The 26,534-nt window shown below is 34.4% G+C and overlaps 1 protein-coding gene across 2 annotated transcripts; it reads left to right on the top strand.

Annotated features, from left to right (window-relative positions):
• Position 1: 1 nt before the first annotated feature.
• Positions 2-26,534, top strand: LOC145327077 (protein argonaute-2-like). 2 transcript variants are annotated; one of them, XM_080170599.1, is made up of 30 exons: positions 2-144; positions 727-789; positions 1,130-1,780; positions 2,314-2,414; positions 2,768-3,026; positions 3,306-3,392; positions 3,725-3,890; positions 4,265-4,434; positions 5,252-5,337; positions 5,615-5,683; positions 5,949-6,019; positions 6,396-6,552; positions 7,216-7,297; positions 9,397-9,446; positions 10,588-10,734; positions 11,342-11,463; positions 11,799-11,897; positions 12,329-12,467; positions 12,871-12,982; positions 13,490-13,547; positions 14,147-14,273; positions 15,586-15,696; positions 16,469-16,584; positions 17,265-17,365; positions 17,747-17,820; positions 18,893-18,990; positions 19,349-19,440; positions 20,514-20,598; positions 22,080-22,196; positions 26,387-26,534. In XM_080170599.1, exons 3-30 carry the CDS (start codon positions 1,597-1,599, stop codon positions 26,532-26,534), a joined length of 3,228 nt encoding a protein of 1,075 aa, XP_080026725.1. In that variant the 5' UTR covers positions 2-144; positions 727-789; positions 1,130-1,596. The 2 variants fall into 2 exon arrangements, with proteins under 2 accessions (XP_080026725.1, XP_080026724.1); XM_080170598.1 differs by having other exon boundaries at positions 4-144; positions 3,306-3,390; positions 3,708-3,890.

Here is a 26,534-nt window from a genome sequence, read left to right as displayed (position 1 = left end):
TTTTATAAAGCTAATGTTAAATTTACACAATGTGGACAAATTTGCGCTTAGTTAGGCACTCTGTTGTGTCAACTAGAATGTAAACAATTCACAAGCTGAGAAATATAATATTACGAATCTTAGGCATCGAGATTTATATAATAGGTGAAAGTTAAAGAGAAGTATTTTTAAATATCTTTTGGCCTTTTCTGAAAAAATCAGGGAACGAAAGGGAGCTAGAATTAATCAATAAACAATTATTCCTTACCAAGGACGACAGGGTTTCATGGTAAGGCTGTTTATCTTTCTATCCTCTTACTATACCCTTTATTGAAAGACACAACTTTACTTGATATTTAAATCTTCTTTAGAAGCATGGCATTTCACCCCCTAATTTCTAAATAGTGCCAGTTATTTTTCTGTCAACTTCTCGAAACATTAAATTATATGTCTTTATTAAGAATTATATTTCTAAACCGTTTAATATCCACTGGATAAGTACCGGTTCTCAGCCATAATGAAAATTCATGTATAGCATCGTACCACAGACAATTTTCCATAAACATTAAAATTAAATTAAAACCAGTTTTGTTTGTCTGGGCCTTCGGTTTTTGGTCTGACAAAACTATTTTTATCTTATATTTTTTTTATTTTAAAATTTGCGATAAGCTGTCTATAAATCGATGCGATAAATAACTATTATCTATTTAATTTTTGGAATAACTTCTCAACTTTAAATGAATGTAGATCCATCCAATAATAAACTCTGACATCACTGTGATACAAAATATCCAAATATTACACAATAAGGTACAAATTGACACTTGGTTTTATGCTATTTCTTTTTACTTGCTGATATTAATAATAAAGTTTTTGATTAAAAAATTTATTGGGAAAATGTCTATAAAACAGTATTAGTTATGCTAAGCTAAAGGATGAAACTCAATACCTATTCCTTTAAGATAATATTAATTGAAAATGGTAATTCTTTTTATAAGAAAATAAAATTATTAAACAAACAAGCCAATCATCTTATTATTGAATGTTGAAGAAATTGAATTAGAATAAGTTACACTAAAGAAACTAGGTAATTTGAATAATTTTGAAAATTTTTATAAATCTAATAAACAAAGTGTCTTTTTATTATCAGAGATCACACACACTCACCTTTCCTCACGTGGTTTTCAAGGTGATCATTTTGGTGGAGAGAATTATAGAACAGAAAAAAATCAACGAGTCAGCAAAAAAAAAAAAATTTTGGCGCGCAAATTTTCCAATCATCTGTGATTCTAGACTCTTTATAATTGTATTATTATACTGACTAAAATCCAAGTCTAGTCTTAATAAATTTGCATTTGGACTTTTTGCATGTGATTGTGCAAAATAACCCTTAATTTGCACTGCCACCTTTTATTGCCAAGTCCAAAAGTTACTTCCATAAGATATCACCTAAACTCTAGTCGTTGTTGTTGTTATTAAGCAGTGAAATTACTGTGTTATTACTGAATATTTAGTACTAAATATTTGTTATTTGTGTGTTGGTTAGAAGTGATTAAATTTGCAGTTTGTGCCAAATTAGTTTGATTAAAGTCAACTTTGTCATAAAACATACAAAAAATGTATCCTGGACGACCCACAGGTCCCGGGGGACTGCCCCCAAACATGCCGCCGAGTCAGGGCAGCGGCGGACCGCCACCCGGTGGTCCTCCCGGCGGACAGGGCAACCTGCCACCCATTCAGAATCCGCTGGGACTGGGATTTGGAACTGGTGTTCTTAGTCAGACTCTGCAGGGATACGGAGGTAAGGGTCAACTTTTGACACTTAATTTTCTTATTTACTGAAGTGGGCGGTTTCCCTCTAAAGTGTCTAGTCGAGCACAAAAACCTACCCAACCCCCTTATTTTGAAATAAATTGAAATAAAATAAGAAGTGGGATAAATTTTTTTTTGGGTTAACTTTTAGGTTAAATTGGGGACAGGTTAGCCCTTCTGGGTTAGGTCACGGCAGGTATAAAGTCCCCCTGTAGTGTAATCAAAACAATCAGTAGAATGATTCTCCCTCTATTAAATTTTAAAAATATTTAGGAAAGACTAGTACCTATCTACATTGACTTTCTGGAAAATTTGGACTAGCATTTTGCTTTCACTTTATTACCTATCAAATAATATTTTGTAATTTTAATAGTAAATTGAAGAGTTTTATATTGAAATTTGTAGGAACCATTGCATTGGCTTAATAATAATCATATCCCTTTTCTTACATGTTAATTTATTTCTCACCTAAACCTCTAGAAAGTTTTAAAAAACAGGGTTTGAAATATTGTTAAAATCCAGGTCAAGGATCCAGCCATTATGGAGGTTCCGGATATTCTAGTTCCGGGGGCGGAGGTGCATCCAGCTACCTGGGTACTCATCCTGGCTATTCCAGCCAACAGGTACATTATTCACTATTTTTAACATGAATAGCGCAGCAATCACAAGTTTCCTTAAAATATTTTTTTTTTATTAAGACTAAAGGTAACTATGTACAAACGAGATCAAGTGATTTTAAGTATTTTTTGGTAAATGTACTAGGGTTATGCTTTATTTAGTTACATCGACTATAAAATATTAAGTTTCACCAAATCACCATGGTTTTATATAAAAAAAACTTTGAAATGAAAAGCATTTTTGATTAACTATTTAAACTAAAATTAAAACTATTTGCATACTGCAACCATTATACCTAAAGTTTCGGAAATCTTAATTTTAATGCAATATTTCTCTAAATCTTCTTTCTTTTCATCAGGGAGGATACGGCGGAGGCAGTAGCTCTGGCTACGGCGGCGGTGGATCTGGCGGCTACGGCGGCTCTTCCTCCAGCAGTGGAGCTCCCCACAATGCTCCGTTGCCCGGCCTGCTGGGCGCACTCGGCGGAATTGGTGGGCTAGGACCTATGGTGCCCCCGCCAATTCAGCAGCCTGTGTCAGGCGGTAGCGGTAATGGGAGTAGCTCGGCTAGCGGCGGACTTTCCGTTGCGCCCGGTGGCGGCAGCCAGCAAGTTGGAGGTGAGTCAAAAATAAACAACAAACTTAAAATTTATTTTATTCCGTAATATTTCAAAAAAATACCTAAGTATGACATTATTAAAAAACTATACCGTTTTGATTACCTAGCTACTCTATAGTTTGAAAATATCCGTCTGCCCGTTAGGCAGCTACGATTTTCTCTGCTGCTATTTAAGATAAACGGCTCATTTTTTGTGAAGATTCCCTTTAGTCGGTTAGTAATGCTCCGACAGGTTATATGATCACGATCAACCATTTCAATTGAAAACCTTGATTTAGGTGCTATAGGAGGAGGAGGGTCTGGATCTGGAGGCGGAGGAAGCAGTGGAAGTGGGGGAGAGCGTCAACCCACACACTCGTCAGGAATGAACCTTATACAAATGATTCTTCTAATTACCTATAAAACAAAATTGGGAAGGAAATGGAGGGAATAATATAAGTTAGGTAATAGTTAATGAAAAAAGGGTAATTTTTTCATCATAATATGAACAATATGCATTAATTCTTGCTCTAATCGCCTTTCCAAAGCCTAAATTTTATTCATTTTTTTCTTTACTAACCTTAATAAATCTTTAATGAATGAAAGACAGGGGTTGGGCGTTATTAATGTTTTTTTAAAGATATAACAGTAATCATAGTAAACTATTAAAACATATCAAATACAATGAGAATTCAATAAGGCTGGGATAAATCAGGAAGCAGCAACTCCCCGCCATCCCAACTCGTCTCCCCGCTCAACCTGTCGCCGCCCGCCATAGGCTCGCCCGAGAACCCGGTGTTCAACTGTCCGCGGCGCCCAAATTTGGGCCGCGAGGGCCGGCCTATTGTGCTCAGAGCGAATCACTTCAGGATTGATATGCCAAGGTAAGCCAGTTTAGATCAGGGATCTAAAGGGATAAGACAATGGCCGATAAACTAATATACTTTCTAATGATGATACACAAAATGACTCCTTCTGTAGATTACAATTAGTGGTTGAAACGAGTGGATACTTAATGAATCAACCAATAATAATTCAAGAAAAGTCCCCAAATTGTTGATTTTTTTCAAATTAAAAAGTTACAAGATACTTTTAAATACAATATTACAACGTAATAATAAGATAAACATTCGCTTCACTTAGTTTTATCCAACATTAGTTTTGAAAATGAAGAAAAAAAATCTTCCAAGTATGAAAACAAATTTTAAGTTATTTTATAACATTGTTACATATAGTTATAGTTAAATGTTAATTTCAGGGGTTATATAAATCACTACATAATCAACATCCAGCCTGACAAGTGTCCACGGCGCGTCAACAGAGATATTATACAGACAATGGTGCATGCATACAGCAAGATTTTCGGTACACAAAAACCGGTTTTCGACGGCAGAACAAACCTGTTTGTACGTGATCCTTTACCCATTGGTAAGTAAGCTTACATCCAGGGGTGTATATTCTGCATGGGATCCCCGGCTCAGGGGGGGGGGGGGAAATAAAAAATAGTGGTTGGAGGGAAAAAAAATTTAAAAATTAAGAAAACTGAAAACATTTTTTTCCATTTCGCCCCCCTCCTTGGTTAAAAAAAACTAAAAAAATGTGTGGTAGGAGGGATAAAATAAATAAAATATAGATTTTTAAAAATATTTTTTTATTTTCCCCCCTACTTTTTAAGAAAAATCTAGGGGGGAAAAAAAATAAAAAATTTTGTAGCAGGGGAAAAAAAATAAATCTTGTGCAGAATATACACCCCTGCTTACATCTCTTTACTATTTTCTCCACTCCTATTAGAAATAAAGGGCTAAAAAATTGTGCATATCCAATGTTTGATGATGAATTTCCGACTATAATTAAGTCAGTCATATTTCGCATCCTTCACCCTTTTATTTGACAACCTTTGTTTTTAGGTTAAACCACCTCTCCCCCCACCGTTAAGGGTTAAATATAAGAAGGAATATTTAGAGTTGCTAAACTGTTTAAAACTCAGAGATCTTAAGGGACAAGACGATAGACGATAAATTGATGTATACCCTTAATTAAAAACAAAATTACTACATCAATTCCTACAGATTAAAATTATTGGTTAAAAAGTTTGGACACTGCTTTTTTAATCAAACAAATAAGATTTAATAAAATTACCTCAAGTATGAGTTAGATAGCTGGATCTACTATAATTTACAGTCCAATGTCTCCTCTCTCATAATAAGCTTAGATAATTTAAGAGTTTCATGAATTTCAATTTCAGGTAAAGATCCTGTGGAGCTTGAAGTAACTCTGGACGGCGAGGGCAAGGACAGAGTTTTTAGAGTCACAATGAAATGGCAGGCCCAGGTAAAACAATTGAATTATTACAGTATGGCTTCGAAACAGAATAATATCCGCTGGATTAGAACCGGTTCTTAGCCATACTCAAAAATTATTTACAGCATCGTATTACTGAAAATTGTCCACGACTATTAAATTTAAAAATAGGTAAAAAAGTAGAAAAAAATACCTACATTTATGTTCAAAAACACAATGCTAAATTCACTTTTTAGAAAATATCTTTTAGTTTTGAAAGTGGTAGGTATTTCAGATAATGTAACAGGTTCATATTTGGATGATTTAGGTTTCTCTGCTTGCTTTGGAAGAAGCTTTGGAGGGGAGAACAAGAACAATCCCACATGATGCTATCCAGGTACAGTCTTAGAATAAGTTTTTAAGGACTATTGGCCGTTTTCCCTTATAGTGCCTTGTTGAGCACTGAACCCCTGTATCATAATTTTTAAATAAGCTCAAATTAAGTAGGGTTAGATTTTTGTTTTTTAATTTAGGTCAGGTTCAGTTTTTTACATTGGATAATTGTACTATATAATGTAGCACCGCAGGGTTTGCGAATCCCTTCATCAATACGAAGTATACAAAAAAAAGATTTCATCAAAATTGATTAATAATTAATTTAGGCCTTGGATGTTGTGATGAGACATTTGCCATCCTTGACATACACTCCTGTGGGTCGTTCTTTCTTCTCCAGGTATGCGCATTTTTAGTTTTATTAGCGAAACTACGCAATAATTCACTTTGTCTATCCGTCAGTCCTTTCATAACACTATTGGGTAAATGTGATATTGAAGATAGACGGATAAAATTTTGCCTGAAGATTTTAATTGTTCCTTACCACATTCCCTGTCTTCTTACTAGATTAACGAGCTGGCCAATAAATAAGGACCATTGGAGCAACCTAAATTGACGACAAATTTTCCCTTGTCAATATATTCACGTATTCTATATCCATTGTCTTACTAAATCACTGTCTAGTAATTTTATGACATACGTCAAGCGGCGGTGTAGCTCTTTTGACCTTGTAATTTGTGAGATTTTACTGGTCATACATTATAATATTCTTTTAGTCCTGAGAACTACTACCACCCATTGGGTGGAGGTCGCGAGGTGTGGTTCGGTTTCCATCAGTCTGTGAGACCCTCCCAATGGAAAATGATGCTCAATATCGACGTTTCTGCCACTGCATTTTACAAAGCTCAGCCAGCTATAGACTTCATGTGTGAGGTAACAAAACTTTAGATAATTCCAAAATTTTTCATTGATTTTTGGTTTTTTGGATGTTGTCATCCTCTTGTATATATTTATATCATTATATAAACGTGACAGAATCTCTGTGTGTGTCTCTAACCACTGAACCGATATGGTTCTGCTTTACAGTGTAGCTTCTCATAAGTACTTCAGTACTAGGAAAGGTTAGTTTCTAATATATGAGAACTAAATGAAGCCAAAGCTAATGAATTAAATTCCTGAGGCAACAAAAGTATATTAAAAATATTCTCATTTCATAGTCTTACTAATTTCCATAAATAAATATGAAGATGATAAAAATGACGCATTGAAATGTTGGATAAAGAATAAAAATACAAAATGCTTTTTACATCTGTCATTGATATGAACGCTAAAGACTTAAATATAAGCTACATTTTTGTTGCGGTATTAGCCTATTAGGTACTGTAACATTGACAAGCCTAAAGCTTAGTCAGTCATCCCCAGGAATCTTAATGGATAAGACAATGAATGACATATTATCCAATAATAATGAACAAAATTACCCCTTGTGTAGATAAAAATATTGGTTGAAAAGTTTGGACAATAATAATTTGAAGTTTTAATGAAAATACCAAAAGTTTTAATTCTTGCAAATGTAATAAATATAAATGTTTGCAGGTGCTTGATATTCGTGATATCAACGATCAGAAGCGCCCCCTCACGGATTCTATGCGAGTCAAATTCACCAAGGAGATTAAAGGTAATAATTTACATAGTTAAAAGTGATGCTGCTCTTAAAATTATGTGTGTATGTTGGTTCACAAGAAATTTTCATGTTGTAACATTCCTATGGTTACCAATTACGCAATCCTATAATATAAAGTGGTAAGGTTATCGATAACTACTTAATTGATTATGTAAGGTCTCCAATTTAGGGAAGCTTGACATTTGTCTTTTGGTGGTTTTAGACTAATTGGGATAGATTTATGCTATTTTTCTGCATTTCTCGACCTTATAACCACAAAGATCCTTGAAGCTAATGATCATTCACTATTTACAAGTAAAAAGAGTGATGAAAGGGGACTATCCATGAACGAGAGCAAGTGATTCTAAGCACCTTCCAGCAGTGATTCTAAATGTTTTAGTGAATATACTAGGGTTATGATTAATATCGTTATATCAATTTTATAAAACAAGTTTTACCATAGTTTGTATGAAAAAAGCTTCAAAATGTTAGGAATTTTTGACTATAAAGCATCAAATGTTTTGTTGAGTTCGAACTGCTGTGACACAAAAGTAACTTTTTTAAATGCAAAGTGTTAATTTTATTAAAGGTATGGTAACTTGTAATATTGTTAACAGTTTTATTAGTGTACTTTCGTAATTTACATCATTTGATTATGTTTTCGCGTGTTATTTTATTTGAACCGTTAAACACAACAAAACATTTGATGATATTTCATAAAAAAATGCTTAACATTTTAAAGTTTCCTTCATAGAAAATTTTTTAAAAGTTGGTATAACGTTATTAAACATGACCCTAGTATATTCACCTAAATAACATTTAGAATCAATGCTGGAAGGTGCTTAAAATCACTTGCTCTCGTTAATGGATAGTCCCCTTTAGGCTAAACATTAACTTTTTGTCCTAATTTTGATTACGTGATTGAAAAGCTATATCTAAATTAAACATAATCGTCAATTACTTAAAGTACTGTTGAATAAATATATTTAATACAGGATTTTAAAATACTTCCATACTATTAATACACATTAATTAATCCTTCCAAGATTTTATGTCTGAAAATATTAATAGAATAAACTGAGATTTAAATTTAAATTATGAATGAATTACATTAATTTATTGAATTAAAATTCATAGATTTAAGAAAATTAGTACTCTAATATTTGTACCTCTTACTTCTATAAGAATTTAAAGTATATATATAGCTAGATTTTAGGATCGTACATTATTCACTAGAGGCCTCTAGGGGCACTTGAGGATGAGAGAGTCGAATTTAATAATTCAATTTTCTATTTTAGATTTTAAAAGTAAAAGTTTTAGATTTTTTTAAATTTTTGTTAAAAAAAAATTGGGGGGGGGATTTGTCATTTTTTTGGGGTGTTGGGGGGTGTCCCACCCCCCAAGAAAATAGTTATAAACCTTCCCGGGACCTATGAGAAGCTACCCTGTTAAGGAGAACCCGATCGGTTCAGCGGTTAGCGAGATCCTTCGGTACAAACATACAAACACACAAACACACATACACACAAACACACAAACATCCTGTTACTTAATTATAAGGATTTACTGCAATAGTGTAATGGATGTAAAAAACATCATGAATGTTTAGTTCACCATGCTCCTAACTGCAGACTTCAAATTGCTTCATAATACTAAAATGCGTCCAATGGGGGGGGGGGGTGTTTAAAATTATATTAGATTGCCCCCTCCTAAAACCTTTGAAACCCCACATTTTTTTCTCCAAAAAATATAAAGCTAGGATGTCCTTCGTTGTTGCTCTATATTTGTTATGGGTCGTATGTCTGGCTTTTGAATTTATTGAGCTTCGCTTTTATAAATGTCGTCAACCTTATAAACATAATGCAGTTAACTTAACTAATTGGCTCAAGTGGTGGAGACCCTTTTCGTCTGCTAGCAAATTGTTTTCCTTTCTATTGTAGGGATTTGGCTGTGTTTATATTTCTGATTGTATTTGCTTATTTCAAAGACCTATTACAAAAACATTATATGGTTCCCTGTGAACAAAGTTACATATAGCCCATGCCCCCTCTATTCTTTTACTTTTAATGTCGGCTTTGCAATTTCTATAATAATTACCTAAATATTTTGTTAAGGTTTAAAAATTGAGATCACTCACTGTGGAAATGCAAGAAGAAAGTATAGGGTGAGTAAATTTATGTTTCTAATTTTTTTGTGCATAAATATATACAGTGTGTTTTTTTTTATGAGAACTTTTTTGAAAGCAATTTTACCCCACTTATAGTTATCAGAATTTAATGATTAATGGCTTAATTTCTTCGTTTTTTAAGGGAAATTATGAAACAACCAAAAAAAATTACAGTTTTTGTTGAAAAAGTACAGTAAAGTTGAAAATTAAAAACTTAAGTGACAACATCTAAAAATGGTTTTAGCGCATTTTTCTTATGCTCAAATCTTCTACCCTTTGCAAGAAAAAAATTGGATTTTCAGTAGTCGACTTTGGGGGGCCAGTACTTTCTCCCTGATTGAGATATGGCCTTCAAACTTTGACCTATTCTAGTACATGTCCCCAATAGTATCTGTATAATTTATAGCTCTATATCTCAACTTTGAAGCGTTTTGCAGCCATTCTTGCAAAAGGTAGAATATTTTGGTTGTTTCATAATTTCCCTTAAAAAACGAAGAAATTAAGCCATTAATCATTAAATTCTGATAACTATAAGTGGGGTAAAATTGCTTTCAAAAAAGTTCTCATAAAAAAAACACACTGTATAATTTTAAATAACACTATTTTAGTTCTTTGTCTCTATCTTTGGGAATAGTCCCTTTCGTGGCAACGCCCCTTAAGTGGCGATTTGTCGTAGTTTTAAAATGGCTTTTAATAGGTTGTTTTAGGTTAGGTTAGGTTAGGTTAGGTTAGGTTAGGTTATATAGGGTTAGCTGAGAAATAGGAGAAAAGCTACTGTGAAAATACGAAGAATCGCCTCTTAAAGGGCGTTGTCACGAAAGGCACTATACCTCTAACTTTATCTTTTTTTTATAGTGATCTTAAGTAATAAGACAATGTATGATAAATTGTTGATCGGCAAACTAACCCTTTCTATTTTAAACAACTAATTAAGTACCCACTTTTTTAAAGTCAACTAATGCGAGAACGTATGTATTAAGCATTACGTATTCCCTGAAAAAAAACATTATTTAGTGGTAAACCTTTAAAATATTGGAATCAAGTGCAGTTCATGGTGAAATATTGCTGGTAACGAATGCAACCTGGTTCCTGGGATTATTACAAGGTTCCTGGATCTAGCAAGAAATATTGTATTAAGGTTTGCAATGTGACCCGCCGTCCCGCGCAGATGCAAAGTTTCCCGCTGCAGCTGGAGAACGGTCAGACTGTGGAGTGCACAGTCGCCAAGTATTTTCTGGACAAGTACAAGATGAAGCTTAGGTTCCCCCATCTGCCTTGCCTTCAGGTTGGTTCACATGTTATTGTATGTCTGTATGTCATACTTTAACAAATTTAAAAAGTATTGTACTTGAAGATGGTTATAAAACCAACGGAAACTTAGTTTTTATACTAAATCAATGCAACTTGTTTTCAGAAGAAGGAATAGTTATTTCTCGCATCGTATTATAAACGGCTTTCCGCGGATATAAAATGTACAATTATAAGATTAAAACCAGTTTGTTTAGCCCCGAGGTGCCAAAGGCACAGGCTAAAAATACTGGTTTTAATCTTTTGATTGTACATTTTTATATTCGTAGAAAGCTGGATATAATACGATGCTAGACATAGTTTTTTCGTATAGATGAGAACCGGTTCCTATCCACCGGATTCGAATGAATACGAGAAAAAATATTAAAATAAATATTTTTATCAAGTATTAATGCACTGAGTTGAAAAATGCGTTTTACAGCGTCCTGTAAATAAAGACAGTGTAATTTTTGGTTTTATTCTTTTGTGCTATGTTGATTTGCTAATAAGTGGGTTATTTCGAAAAGGTTATACGTTGAAACTCGTATGATGCTTTTTGTTTTTGTTATCATAACACAATGAAAATTTGAATGTTTAATAATTAGGTTGGTCAAGAGCACAAGCACACGTACCTGCCCCTGGAGGTGTGCACCATAGTACAGGGACAGAGGTGCATGAAGAAGCTGACGGACATGCAGACAAGTACTATGATTAAGGCCACTGCCAGGTACGTCTCCTATTAATCCAGGGCTGAATAATTCCCATGATTTCAAAGTTTTCAAAATATTTCGTATTTTTAATAAGTATATATAATTGGATATAGAAAAAGTAGATATATTGTCAGGGGGAAATTTGTCGTTAATTTAGGTTGCTAATATAGACCTATTTTTGGTCAGTTCGTTCATCCAGTAGGGGTATCGTTATTTTAGCCAGCTACGATTATCTAAACCTAGATCAGTATATGCATCTAATTCCAGACACCTTCTATTTCTTTGCTAGTTTTTTTTTGAGCCTTTTTTAACCAACAAATTATAGATTGATTGATTGATTGATTGATTGTAGGTCCGCCCCCGAGAGAGAAGAGGAGATTCGTAACTTGATCAAGAAGACGGACATCAACAGAGACGAGTTTGTACAAGAGTTTGGACTTCATATTTCAAGGTATTATTAGTAATTTATCGCATCTTATTATAGACTGCTTTCCACAGACATTAAAAAAAAAATTGTTTAGTCCTTAAGGGCCGAAGGCAACAAAACTAGTTTTAATTTTATGATTTTTATTTTAATATTCTTAGAAAATTGTATTACTAGGTATGCAATACATGATTTTTCGGTATGGCTTAGAACAGGTTCTAATCTATACAGTTCATTTAACATGTTACAAATATATATTTGATGTGTCCAATAAAAGGTGTTACATTGGGAAGGTATGAAGAAACCATGAGTTAGTTAATATAAATAAATTCATGTTTTTTAAATGAGTATCTTAGACCTTTAGTTTTTTTTATTATAAAAGGTTGATTTCCCTGAGATTTCTGTTTCTAAATTGAAGTTTTCCAATCATAAAAAAATTTCATTAAATATTTTCCCAGGGATCTAATGGAGGTGAGGGGCCGAGTATTGCCACCCCCGAAACTTCAGTATGGTGGGCGGACCAAGCAACAAGCCCTCCCCAACCAGGGAGTCTGGGACATGAGAGGAAAACAATTCTTCAGTGGAGTTGATATTAAGGTAATTTTCGGCGGTTTTATTCACTTTCCCAAGTGCCTAGTCAAGCACAGAAATCCCCCTTATTTAAAAAAAATAAGAATAAATGGTAGGGGGGTGATTTTTAAATTTTTTTTTGTCTATATTAGGTTACATTAAATTAATTACTGGGTTAGGTACCGTAGGGGTAAGGCAAAAATAAAAATTTGTGTGTAAGTTAAGGTACTGAGGAACCCCGCAGGGGTTAGGCGTGAGAAAAAACTCCCCCTTCCCTTCTCTTAATTTTAATATAATAAAGGGAGGTAGGAGTTTATCAACAGCACTATGTGTGAAAGTTTCATGCTTCGATTTTTAAATTCTAATAGTTTTCTGACGTTTTCTTAATTTATATTTTTGTAATGTAGGTAACATTTTAAATATATTTTAGGATTGGGCCATAGCATGTTTTGCCCCCCAGCGAACAGTGCGTGAGGACTCACTGAGAAGCTTCACTCAGCAGCTACAGAAAATCAGTTCTGACATGGGCATGCCAATTATAGGTAAACTTTTATAATCATCTTTAGTCAAAGGGAGACTATGTACGAATGAGAATTTTAGAATTTATACAAGTTCAGATTTTAATTCATCAAATTAACACAAAAATATACTAAAATCACGTAACATTTTGTCATAAAACTATGGTGAATCTTATTTTTTTTCTCAGATTATTAAAGGTATATTGAACTGAAACCTAGTATATTTACCATAAAAATACTTAAGTTTACTGCTTGAAAGTGCTTAGTCCACTTTCAAATATTAGATATCCTTATGTAAAATAAGAATGAAGTCTGTTTGTTTACCTGCCAGTCCAACTATATGTATTTTTCTCCTGTCTGTTTTTTTGTCACATACTACTAATACTTGTATCACGTACATGTAAAAAATAAATTGAGTAAAACATTCAATTCATTGTTTAAAGTGTTAAGCTTTTTGTGTCTTCGAGAAACTTTTATATTATCTAATTAACAAAGAAAGTATATCCTTAATACTAAAACTTTATTTTGTAGGACAACCGTGTTTCTGCAAATACGCTGGAGGCGAGGACCAAGTAGAACCAATGTTCAGGTATACATATTTGTTTTTAGCAGCTCAGCTATCCTTTATTTATAACTAGCGGCTTCGCCCCTAGCCTCTAGGGGCTTTGCCCCAAGAGGTAAAAAAAAATAATTACCTCTGGAGATGCCCTTACAAATTTTAAATAATTAAAAAAAAAAAACATTGAGGGGGGATTTTTTTCATTTTTTGGGGGGTTGGGGGTGTCTCACCCCCCCAAGAAAATAGCCTAAAACCACCACAGGATTAGTAGGTATATTCCCTGAAGAGTAGAATCCGATCGGTTTAGTGGTTACCGAGATCTTAAGGGACGGACAGACATCATTCTACTTTGTATTATAGATATGTATTATGTATGTCGGTCTGTTCTGTGTAATTTAGTGCTCTTATATAGATACGGATTGTCACATTGGTTATAGACTTTGTGTGAATTTTGTACCTATAAACATTAAACGTAAACATATTTATTTGGGCCTTATAAGGAAGCAAAGCATTAATTTTCATGAGGAGAAACTACTCTCTGTTTTATTGGCCCGGAGATTACTAATCACGGAAACTGTTAAAATTACGATGCAATAACTAACTGGTAATAACTAAAACTTGTTTTGTAGATATTTGAAGAACACCTTCCCGCAGCTGCAGCTGGTCGTGGTTGTGCTGCCTGGCAAGACTCCTGTCTACGCTGAGGTCAAGAGAGTTGGTGATACTGTACTTGGCATGGCTACACAATGTGTCCAGGTAAGGGTTTATGTCAAGAGAGTTGGTGATACTGTACTTGGTATGGCTACACAATGTGTCCAGGTAAGGGTTTATGTCAAGAGAGTTGGTGATACTAACCTTGGTATGGCTACACAATGTGTCCAGGTAAGGGTTTATGTCAAGAGAGTTGGTGATACTGTCCTTGGTATGGCTACACAATGTGTCCAGGTAAGTGTTTATGTCAAGAGAGTTGGTGATACTGTCCTTGGTATGGCTACACAATGTGTCCAGATAAGGGTTTATGTCAAGAGAGTTGGTGATACTGTACTTGGTATGGCTACACAATGTGTCCAGGTAAGGGTTTATGTCAAGAGAGTTGGTGATACTGTCCTTGGCATGGCTACACAATGTGTCCAGGTAAGGGTTTATGTCAAGAGAGTTGGTGATACTGTCCTTGGTATGGCTACACAATGTGTCCAGGTAAGGGTTTATGTCAAGAGAGTTGGTGATACTGTCCTTGGTATGGCTACACAATGTGTCCAGGTAAGGGTTTAAGTCAAGAGAGTTGGTGATACTGTCCTTGGTATGGCTACACAATGTGTCCAGGTAAGGGTTTAAGTCAAGAGAGTTGGTGATACTGTCCTTGGTATGGCTACACAATGTGTCCAGGTAAGGGTTTAAGTCAAGAGAGATGGTGATACTAACCTTGGTATGGCTACACAATGTGTCCAGGTAAGGGTTTAAGTCAAGAGAGATGGTGATACTAACCTTGGTATGGCTACACAATGTGTCCAGGTAAGGGTTTAAGTCAAGAGAGTTGGTGATACTAACCTTGGTATGGCTACACAATGTGTCCAGGTAAGGGTTTATGTCTTTGATCTGTCTGATATAATAATTTCCTACCTAACCCTTCCTTATATTTATTTTGAATTTGGTGATATTTCTCAATTGAAATTGGTTAAAATTTATTTTCCAGCATGGCTTTAAAACCGGTTAATATTTGCTGGATTTGAATCGGTTCTCCTCAGCCATATTGAAAATTTTTGTATAGCCCCGTATTATAGAGAATTTTCCACGAATATGAAAATAAAAATAATAAGATTAGTACCAGTGTCAATCTTATTATTTTAATATCCGCAGAAAGCTGTCTATAATAGGTATGATGCGATAATTGACTATTTTCGCATCTAAGTTAATGCTGGAATAGATCATAATTGAAATAAAATCGTCCACACTTTTATCAAGCTAAAGGACAGGGACACTTTAAAACCCTAATGTTGCTATTCTTGTTTGACTTAATGTTGTTAAACTTGCGCTTGTTTTGAATATACTAATAATTTTCCTTGTTAAGGCTAAGAATGTGAACAAGACCTCCGCCCAAACTCTGTCCAACCTGTGTCTCAAGATCAACGTGAAGCTTGGTGGTGTCAACAGCATCCTAGTCCCCAGCATCAGACCAAAGGTGAGCCTTCCTGAAAAGTTAGTGATCTAAAGGGTTAAGAGTAAGACAATAGCCGATTAGATGATGTTTATACCCAATAATGATACACAAAATTACCCTTCCTGTAGTTTACAAATAGTGGTTGAAATGTTTGGACACACAACTTAATGAACCAACTCAACATTAAATAAAGATCCAGAAAATTGTTATGCCATTGCATAACAATAAACTATTGAGGGGACTAATATAATAAACAGCCCAAAGTCCCCTCCCTTCCTGGGATTCTGAAAATCAATTCTAAGTGAAAATTTCCCCACAACCAACTTCCTCCACCTCCCCTCCTTTCTTACCAATTTTACCAATTTCCCTTGAGTTACAGCAATAAACAAGTTTTTCGCCAACATTACGCCACTATAATAACCAATTTTCAGCAATTCCATATGGAATTAATTTGCTGAATCACGGCCATACTGTTTGTATTGAAATCATTTTAATAAGGAAATTTTCTCATCCATTTTTCAAATATTTGTAGTTTATCTACAAACTCACTAAAAGCAGAAAAGGGTATATTATAAAGGTCAAACTAATTTACATCCTTTTCTCTCCCCTCATTTTCTAAACCTATCAAAGCAGAATTATAATATACATATGTTTATATTTATGAAAATAATACGTTAAAATGGTCATTAAGGAACTAATTCAATAGAAATTTTTTTGAGGCAAAATAATTTTTCCTTCGTCCATTTTAATGTTCTCTCATTTCAATAAATAAATGACAAATTAATTTGTAAAGGTGTTCAACGAGCCAGTAATTTTCTTGGGCGCAGATGTGACCCACCCCCCTGTGGGAGACAGCAGGAAGCCAAGCATTGCAGCCGTCGTTGGCAGCCAAGATGCTCATCCATCCAGGTAAGACAGGGATTAAGGGATAAGTTTAGGCATATCTTATCAAGGTATAAATAGTTCGTATAAATACCATTGTCCCTTTTTTATGACTACTCAATATAATTAGACTAGTTTGTAATTAACTAAAACACTAAGTATCAAAAATAATTATGGAATATTAATCTAAAGGTATATTCAATAGTCAACAAATCCTATGGTAGCACAACCTTTGTGTTAAAAAGCTATTAAAACTGTTTTTGGATAAAGCAGTGTTGCGGAGCTGGGAGCTGTGGAGCCGCCATATTTTGCCGGAGCCAGAGCCGTAATTTTCGTTAAAAAGCGGCTCCGGCTCCGGACTAGATAAATAAAGAGATTTTTTTTATAAATTTTAATTTGGTAACTCTGTTTTGTCATGTGCAAATGCCCTTCTTAAGTTTTTAAAGTCCATTTTTATCAAAAATTGAACTTTTAAAACCTTCAAAAGTCAAAAATAGACGTGTTGGAAAAAATATGTCGAATTTTTTCTTGATATAAGGCCGGAGCCGCACTAAAATCAAACAGCTCCGCAACGCTGGGATCAAGGCATTATCCCCATTTGTGAAATTATATTTGGCGTCTCACCTTTTCTTTCGCATGACAGTCTAGAACTACAGACTACAAATATACTAATCGCTAAAGCCTCTCTTCAAGACCTTGTTGTTCAGATATGCAGCTACAGTACGTGTTCAAAAGCATAGACAAGAAATAATCGAGGACCTTGCAGCTATGGTCAAGGAGCATCTTGTTATGTTCTACAAATCTACAGGTACATTTATTACTCATTTATTAATATTTTTATAGTATGGCTTCGAAACCGATTTATATCCGCTGGATTTGATCCGGTTCTCAGCCATACTGAAAAATCGTAGTATAGCATCATATTACAGACAAATTTCCACGAATATTGAAATGAGATCATAAAATTAATACCAGATTTGATAGCCCTAGTCATTTCATTTTAATATCCGCGGAAAGCTGTCTATAATACAATGCGATATTGACTTACTTGACAAAAAACAATCTCTTAAACTCTTTAAAGAAAGTTACTATTCTATTTATCGCATTCTAATATTACATTTACTAGATATACCTATATTATATAGTTCATTTATGTCTCCATTTATTTTAATCTTATGTTTATTTGCAGGTGGATATAAGCCCCACAGAATTATTATGTACAGAGATGGAGTTTCTGAGGGACAGTTTTCTCAAGTTTTACAGGTAAAAAAACTCTTTGTCTGGAAAAATGTAGAAATTTATCTAAATAATTTGGCGGGAAATAAAAATCAGCTGTTTAATCAATTTTTAAAAGATATTTCCACCAGATAAGAAAATATTTCTTGCAAAATATAAGGGGGGGGGGGGGGGGTTAATTCAACCATCTCGTAATCAATGTATAAATGGCACTTAGAATTCGAATTTTGATCTGAAATTTTGCATGAGTAATCTTTGGTAGGTCTATTTTCCCTAAATCGAACAAAAAGTTGGAAAAGTAGCGGCTAACGGCTGGCGGCTCAGCTGTTTAGCCATTTGTTGGGTATTTTCAAGCGAAATCTATCACGAAACCTCTCTCCACATAATGCTCTTTTCCGCTCCAAAACGTTTTGAAACGGTTCTAGCCGGTAGTTGCTGCTACTAGAAATCTAAAAAATGTTTTTTTGTATCATTTCACATGATTTAAAGCAAAAATATGTTCCAAAAAGTTGATTTCTACGTAATTTAAGACAGATTTGCCCTAAAAATATCCAAAAAACGGCCGTTACTTTTTCAATTTTTTGTTCGATTTAGGGAAAATAGATCTACCAAGGATTACTCATGCAAAATTTCAGATCAAAATTCGAATTTTAAGTGCCATTTATACATTGATTACGAGATGGTTGCATTAAACCCCCCCCCCCCCTTAATTTACAAAAAATGTCATACAATAAGAAACATACCTATGACATATTTTATTGGCGGATTTATGGCAGGGATAAAGGGATAAGACAATGGCTAATTAATTGATGTTCATTCACAATGATGATACACAAAATTAACCCTTCTATAGACTAAAATTAGTGGTTGAAACGCTTAGACACTTAACTTAGTGAACCAACTAATCAAAATTCGATAAAAGTCTCCAAAGTTGTTACGCCAACGAATAAAAAAAGTTATTACAGAAATTTGGAGACTAGCAATGAACAGTCGATCCAATGTGCCCTCCCTCTTTTGGCTTATACTGAGATTTTGGCTGACTTTAAATAATTTGGCGGGAAATTTAAAATCAGCTGTTTAATCAATTTTACCCTTTCAGCACGAGTTGACAGCTATCCGTGAGGCGTGTATCAAGCTGGAGGCTGATTACAAGCCTGGAATTACATTTGTCGTTGTTCAAAAGCGTCATCACACAAGGTAATGTAGTGTTTTATTTCACATTAAAAAACAGGTTTTCTCAGGCATTTTAAGGGATAAGACAATGGCCGATAAATTGATGTGCTTCTCCAATGATGATACACAAAATTACCCCTTCTGTAGATTACAATTAGTGTTTTTTAAGGCAACGAATAAGAAAACATTGTGGACTAGTGTGATAAACATCCCAATTTCTTTTCTCTCCCTCAGTTTTCTACCTTCAAATGAGATCATTCACCATAAATAAGTTTGGTACAAAAACTTAAAAAGGAATAAAGCAGAGCCATCGATAGATTTTTTTAAAAAGATGTTCCTCCCTCCTAACTTATCACGATTTTATAATACTTTTTTTATTTAGATTGTTTTGTGCGGACAAAAAGGAGCAAAGTGGAAAGTCTGGAAATATTCCAGCTGGAACTACTGTGGATGTTGGTATCACTCATCCTACAGGTATACACATAGATAGATAGATACAGAGTAGTAAATCTAGAAATATTCCAGCTGGAACTACTGTGGATGTTGGTATCACTCATCCTACAGGTATACACGTGACATAGATAGATAGATACAGAGAGGTAAATCTGGAAATATTCCAGCTGAAACTACTGTGGATGTTGGTATCACTCATCCTACAGGTATACACGTGACATAGATAGATAGATACAGAGTGGTAAATCTGGAAATATTCCAGCTGGAACTACTGTGGATGTTGGTATCACTCATCCTACAGGTATACACGTGACATAGATAGATAGATACAGAGAGGTAAATCTGGAAATATTCCAGCTGAAACTACTGTGGATGTTGGTATCACTCATCCTACAGGTATACACGTGACATAGATAGATAGATACAGAGTGGTAAATCTGGAAATATTCCAGCTGGAACTACTGTGGATGTTGGTATCACTCATACTACAGGTATACACGTGACATAGATAGATAGATACAGAGTGGTAAATCTGGAAATATTCCAGCTGGAACTACTGTGGATGTTGGTATCACTCATCCTACAGGTATACACATAGATAGATAGATACAGAGAGGTAAATCTGGAAATATTCCAGCTGGAACTACTGTGGATGTTGGTATCACTCATACTACAGGTATACACGTGACATAGATAGATAGATACAGAGTGGTAAATCTGGAAATATTCCAGCTGGAACTACTGTGGATGTTGGTATCACTCATCCTACAGGTATACACGTGACATAGATAGATAGATACAGAGTGGTAAATCTGGAAATATTCCAGCTGGAACTACTGTGGATGTTAGTATCACTCATACTACAGTAGATAGATAGATAGATACAGTGGCGTGCGGAAGATGGGGGGAAAACTTCATTCCCCATTTTTTTCACCCCACTAATTTTGTTCATCATCATTGGACATGTATGTTAATTTATTTTCCATTATATCATCCTTTAAAATCCTCCCAATTTTGGGGTCTTTTACCATCACTTATAAATATGAATAATTTAGATATATTTACGAGTCATTATTACTATGAATATTTTTCAGAGTTTGATTTCTACCTGTGTTCTCACGCTGGTATCCAGGGAACTAGCAGGCCCAGTCACTATCACGTCCTATGGGATGATAACAGGTCAGTAATAGGAGGATATGATAAAATACGATGTCTGTCAGTACGCCCATAGATTGAAGTTTTATGTGTGTGTGTGTGTAGCCATAGTTTCTAAGTGTTTGGACCTAATAGTAATAGTAGTAAGTATTAATGGAATAGGAAGAGACACTTTTGTATAGCCACTAGAGCCAGTTAGAGCTCGACGTTTATTTATTATTTGGTATCCAAACCACTCAATAATCACCATTTTTACACAAGTAAGGGAATGATTTCTCGTCAATTTATTGTATTAAGCTTGCGACCACCAAACATTGGTCTCCAAAAAGTTTGTCAGTATGTCCGTCTGTCTTCGTATTCTTTGGAAGATTGGTGTATTGTCCATTTGACTATCCTTATATTCCTTGTTTGAATAGATGTAAAATATACGTAGATATTATGATAGGGTAAAAATTATCGTTAATTTAGGTTGCTAACATGGAACTTGTTTATTGGTCAGTTTTTCCATCCAGTAGGAGGGGATGGGGTAAAGGGGGATATCGTTATTTTTTCCCGCTGCGTGTTTCATCTTATCCACATTTATTAACAAACGTACTTAGATATTTATGAATTTCAACAGATTAAAATTAAACTTAAATATTTGCAAATTTAAAAATTAAAGTATCATCTGATAAGGAAGCAATTTGCATGCAAATTAAAAACTATATTTAAAATTAAATAGAAATTGTGTGTGGGGGGGACACTTGACATTTAATTTTAAAATTTTAACGCCTACAAGTATCTCTCCCGTTACACTTGGAATTTTGACAATGGATGTAGAATATACGTGGATATTATATTTAGCTTTATTTGCCTCATTTATTGGTCGGTTCATTCATCCAGTGGGAGGGTAGGGAATGTAGTAAAGTCGGAAGGGGGGGGGGGCGTCGTTATTTAAGCCAGCTGCGAGCATCATCTTATCAGAGTACGTGAAAATCTGGTGCAACTTCCAAGTAGTATTATATTGATTACGGATTAATAAAATTTTCCATGATAATTTGACGTAAATAAACAAAAATATATATAAATCTCCTTTTACGTCAGTCACCTTGTGTCCGCTTATACTCTAATTTTATCTGGTTGTTTGAAAGTGATTTTTTAGTAGCGTGACTACATTAACAAAGGCATGTCCAATCTTTTGACATTTACATAATAGGTATCTATTCTATTTCTAGGTAGTTTATTTATTTTGATTCGCTTAATGCTGGCAATGTATATATTATTAATGGATCTTGCACCATATTTTCATGTTCTCTAATAAAAAGAACCTTGTAGCGGGCTAAGATAATGATTCCGTCTCACCCCCCTTGCCCAATCACCTCCCCTCCTACTGGACGAACGAACTGGCCAATAAATAAGATCCATGTTAGAAAGCCACATTGACGACAATTTTTACCCCGTCATAATATCCACGTATATTTATTACATCCATTATGCTGGCATATTAAATACTTTTTGTGTTGCAGGTTCGAAGCGGATGAATTGCAGCAGCTGACCTACCAGCTGTGTCATACATATGTCAGGTGTACCAGATCAGTCTCCATTCCAGCACCGGCCTATTATGCTCATCTTGTGGCTTTCAGGTTAGATTAATAGATAGATAGATGGATAGATAGTTAGATAGACAGATATACCTGATTAGTTTCTACTCCAGCATCGGCCTAATATGCTCATCTTGTGGCTTTCAGGTTAGATTAATAGATAGATAGATGGATAGAAAGTTAGATAGACAGATATACCTGATTAGTTTCTACTCCAGCATCGGCCTATTATGCTCATCTTGTGGCTTTCAGGTTAGATTAATAGATAGATAGATGGATAGATAGTTAGATAGACAGATATACCTGATTAGTTTCTACTCCAGCATCGGCCTAATATGCTCATCTTGTGGCTTTCAGGTTAGATTAATAGATAGATAGATGGATAGATAGTTAGATAGACAGATATACCTGATTAGTTTCTACTCCAGCATTGGTCTATTATGCTCATCTTGTGGCTTTCAGGTTTGATTAATAGATAGATAGATGGATAGATAGTTAGATAGACAGATGTACCTGATTACTTTCTACTCCAGCATCGGCCTAATATGCTCATCTTGTGGCTTTCAGGTTTGATTAATAGATAGATAGATGGATAGACAGTTAAGCTCATCAAATATAAATTATCGAATACTAACAAATAAAGTGTAACTCATGAAGGAAGGGGACAATGGACTGATTATTACACTAGTCCAAAAAGTATTTTGATAACGTTTCTCTTTCGTTGGCTCAACAACTTTGGGAACTTTTATGAATTTTGATTTGTTGGTTTTTGGAGTTGAGTGTCCAAGTGGTAATTCTGCGTTATTATCATTGGGAATGTACATCAATTTATAGGCCATTATATCTTTGTTAACAGAGTGTGACTGCAACTTTATGAAATACTAGTGGCTTCGCCCCTAGCCTCTAGGGGCTGTGCCCCAAGAGGTATAATTACATCTTCTATTACTTACCCAGCAGAACGGATCACAAATTTTCGCACCTACCCAGCAGGAAAACATTTTGCGATTAAATTCGTAAAATTCGTAAATTTCGTAAAATTCGTAAAATTCATAAAATTCGTAAATTTTGTTTTTGGGGGGGTTGGGGGTGTCCCAGCCCCCAAGAAAACAGCTTAAAACCACCGCAGGACCAATAGGTATATACCCTGAAGAGTAGAATCCAATCGATTCAGTGGTTACCGAGATCTTAAGGGACAGACAGACATCGTTCTACTTTGTATTATAGATGTCAAAAACAGATTGACGGACTTATTAGTAATGATTTAAGTTACTGTGCTTTATAAATAGTATCTTAAAGATGCAGGAATCATCATATTAAGTTTGAAATCAATATTTTATTTGCCTAAACAAATAATCCTATACTAAATTCCTTATGATTAAACTATTCATGAATATATGTTTCAAAATTATTTAGTTTTAATCATTTCTATTATTTTGAAACCACTTAGCATATTTTTTCCTAAATCTTTAAACATTCATTGTTAAATTAAATAGTTATAAAAACTTTTTTTTATAAAACCTTTTTACTTATGAAATTCGTAGTTATATATTTATTTACAATTTAAATACCTACAAATATTCAAGAACCTCTTAAAAATTAGGATTGTTGATATTTACTTAACGAGAACAAAATTTCATGTTTTATAATGATGAATTTTTAATTAAAATTCAAAATTACTCATATTTTATTTGTTATTGTCAAATATGAGTATTTTTCTTAATAACAAAAGAAACTTTATAGTAGGGTTGGGCCGGATATCCGGCCATTTCCAATATCCGGCCGGATACCGAATATTGAAACTATCCGGCCGGATATCCGGCTCTATAAGTTTTTATACTTTACACCAAAAATCTCTGCTTTTTAAAATCTTTAATGGCTAGGGTAAGGGGGGGGAAGTTTCGGTAAGGGGCTATTTTCGGTAATTTCGACATACCTTCATTAAATGACCTTTTTCTCCATGTTCCTTTCAAATGACAGAAAAAAATTGCCTACAAAAAAGTATATAATGAATTTTTTGTGAGATGAATATTAAGGGTACTTATTGGGTCTCAAAGTCGGACGATAAAATTTTTTTTTCAAAAATTTTTTAGTAGGTGTGTAAAGATCGACGTACACAAAAATTGGTAAGACCTAGAGCTGATCCGAAAAACTTTTTGAACTAAGAATTGCCTGCTTTTTCCAAATCCGTTGAGAGCTTTAAAATCGGGTTAATATTTTTTTCAAAAATGACCAAAGTTGGCGCCGGGGGAAAAATCGGTAATTTCCAAAAATAATTTACTATATGTATTTCACTAACCTAACCTTAATTTTCTCAGGAACCATTTGACCAATAGAGATGATTTCTTAAACTTAAGCTTTTATGCTTATAAACTACCTTATAGTTTAGAAGTCACCTCCTTGCCGCCAACCCCTAGCCCCCTGGGGCTCAAAAAAACCTAAAAAATAACCTAACCTTAATTTTCTCAGGAACCATTTGACCAATAGAGAAAATTTCTTAAACTTAAGCTTTTATGCTTATAAACTACTTTCTAGTTTAGAAATCACCCCCCTGCCACCAACCCCTAGCCCTCTGGGGCTCAAAAAAAACCTAAAAATGAACCTAACCTTAATTTTCTTAGGAACCATTTGACCAATTGAGATTATTTCTTAAACTTAAGTTTTTATACTTATAAACTAAGTTTAAGTTTAGAAGTTGCCCCCCTGCCACCAACCCCTAGCCCTCTGGGGCTCAAAAAAACCCTTAAAATGAACCTAACCTTAATTTTTTACAGAAACTATTTGACCAGTAGAGATGATTTCTTAAACTTTAGCTTTTATGCTTATAAACTAACTTCTAGATTAGAAGTCACCCCCTTGCCACCAACCCCTAGCCCTCCGGGGCTCAAAAAACCCTAAAAATGAACCTAACTTTAATTTTCTCAGGAACCATTTGACCAATAGATATGATTTCTTAAACTTAAGCTTTTATGCTTTTAAGCTACCTTCTAGTTTAGAAGTCACCCCCCCCCCCCCAACCCCTAGCCCTTCAGAGCTCAAAAATAATTTTGAATTGAACCTAACCTTAATTTTCTCATGAACTATTTGACCAAGAGAGATGATTTCTTATACTTAAGCTTTCATGCTTGTAAACTAACTTCTAGTTTAGAAGTCACCCCACTGCCGCTAACCCCTAACCCTCCGGGGCTCAAAATTTAAATAGGAAATTTTAATTAAAGTTAGGTTCATTTTTGGATTTTTTTGAGCCTGAATATCTTACCCACTAACAACCTAGATGAACCCTATTGATGTTATAAACAACATTTTGACACAATATCATGTTATTCCTAGATAAAAATGAACAGAAAGAAATATTTAAAATGAAAATGTATGCAGGGTGAAAATGGTGAATTTTTGTCAAAGATGACACTTTAGCTTCAAATTCAATTTTTGAGGTCAATTTTTAATCAATTTTCATGTTTTTTGGGCTAAATCTATAGTTCAATGTGAGCTTTTTTAGGATCAGGCCTAAAAAGTAATAAAATACGTTTTTTTCTTATATTAATTTTAAGTTTTTTAAAAAAAAATTTTTGAAAAAAAAATCGAAAATTCGCGTCTTTCAAAAAAATTCATTTTTAACATAGAAGGAATAGTCCGATCATTATGAAACTTTTTGTGGATAATCCCTATAACCTATACTAATTATGATTATTTATGTTCGACTGGCCGTTTGGCCGTTTTTCATCGATTTTTTTTAGGTTGAAAAAAATTACCGATATTTCCCCCGGTGGTGGGGAATTTTCGGTAACTTTTTTGCGGTCATTTTCGGCAAACTTCTAAAAGTCCTAGGATAACATCCTTTTAGGACCTGATAGTCCTTTCCGTAAGCTTTCTACTGGTCTTGGTTTCATTTGAAAATATTAATATTTACCCCATTTTTTTTCAAAAAAACCGAAAAAAAACCGAAATTTCCCCCCCCCCTTACCCTATAATTTTCTTATTATTGAAGCTAGAAGAACATTTTTTCTGAATAAGTTTAACCTTATGTAAATTTATATAAGATTTCTGAAGAAATTTGTTTTTACTACTTTAAAATCTGGTAATTTTGCCGGTTATCCGGCCGGATATCCGGTAATTTGGCCGGATAACCGGATATTTGCCGGATATCCGGCCGGTTATCGGATATCCGTCATTTGAAATCAGCCGGATATCTGGTATCCGGCCAAAAAAGTATCCGGTCCAACCCTACTTTTTAGGTCCCGTTATCACTTGGTTGAGAAGGAGCACGACTCTGGGGAGGGCAGTCACAGCTCCAGCATTGGCTCAGAGGACAGAACTCCTGCAGCAATGGCCCGCTCCATCACCGTCCACAGTGACTCCATGAAAGTCATGTACTTTGCGTAA

Source organism: Acartia tonsa, chromosome 8 (genome assembly GCF_053477335.1).
Source record: "Acartia tonsa isolate MP-2025a chromosome 8, ASM5347733v1, whole genome shotgun sequence".
Taxonomy (NCBI): Eukaryota; Metazoa; Arthropoda; class Copepoda; order Calanoida; family Acartiidae; genus Acartia; species Acartia tonsa.
This window is presented reverse-complemented; position numbering and strand designations above follow the sequence as displayed.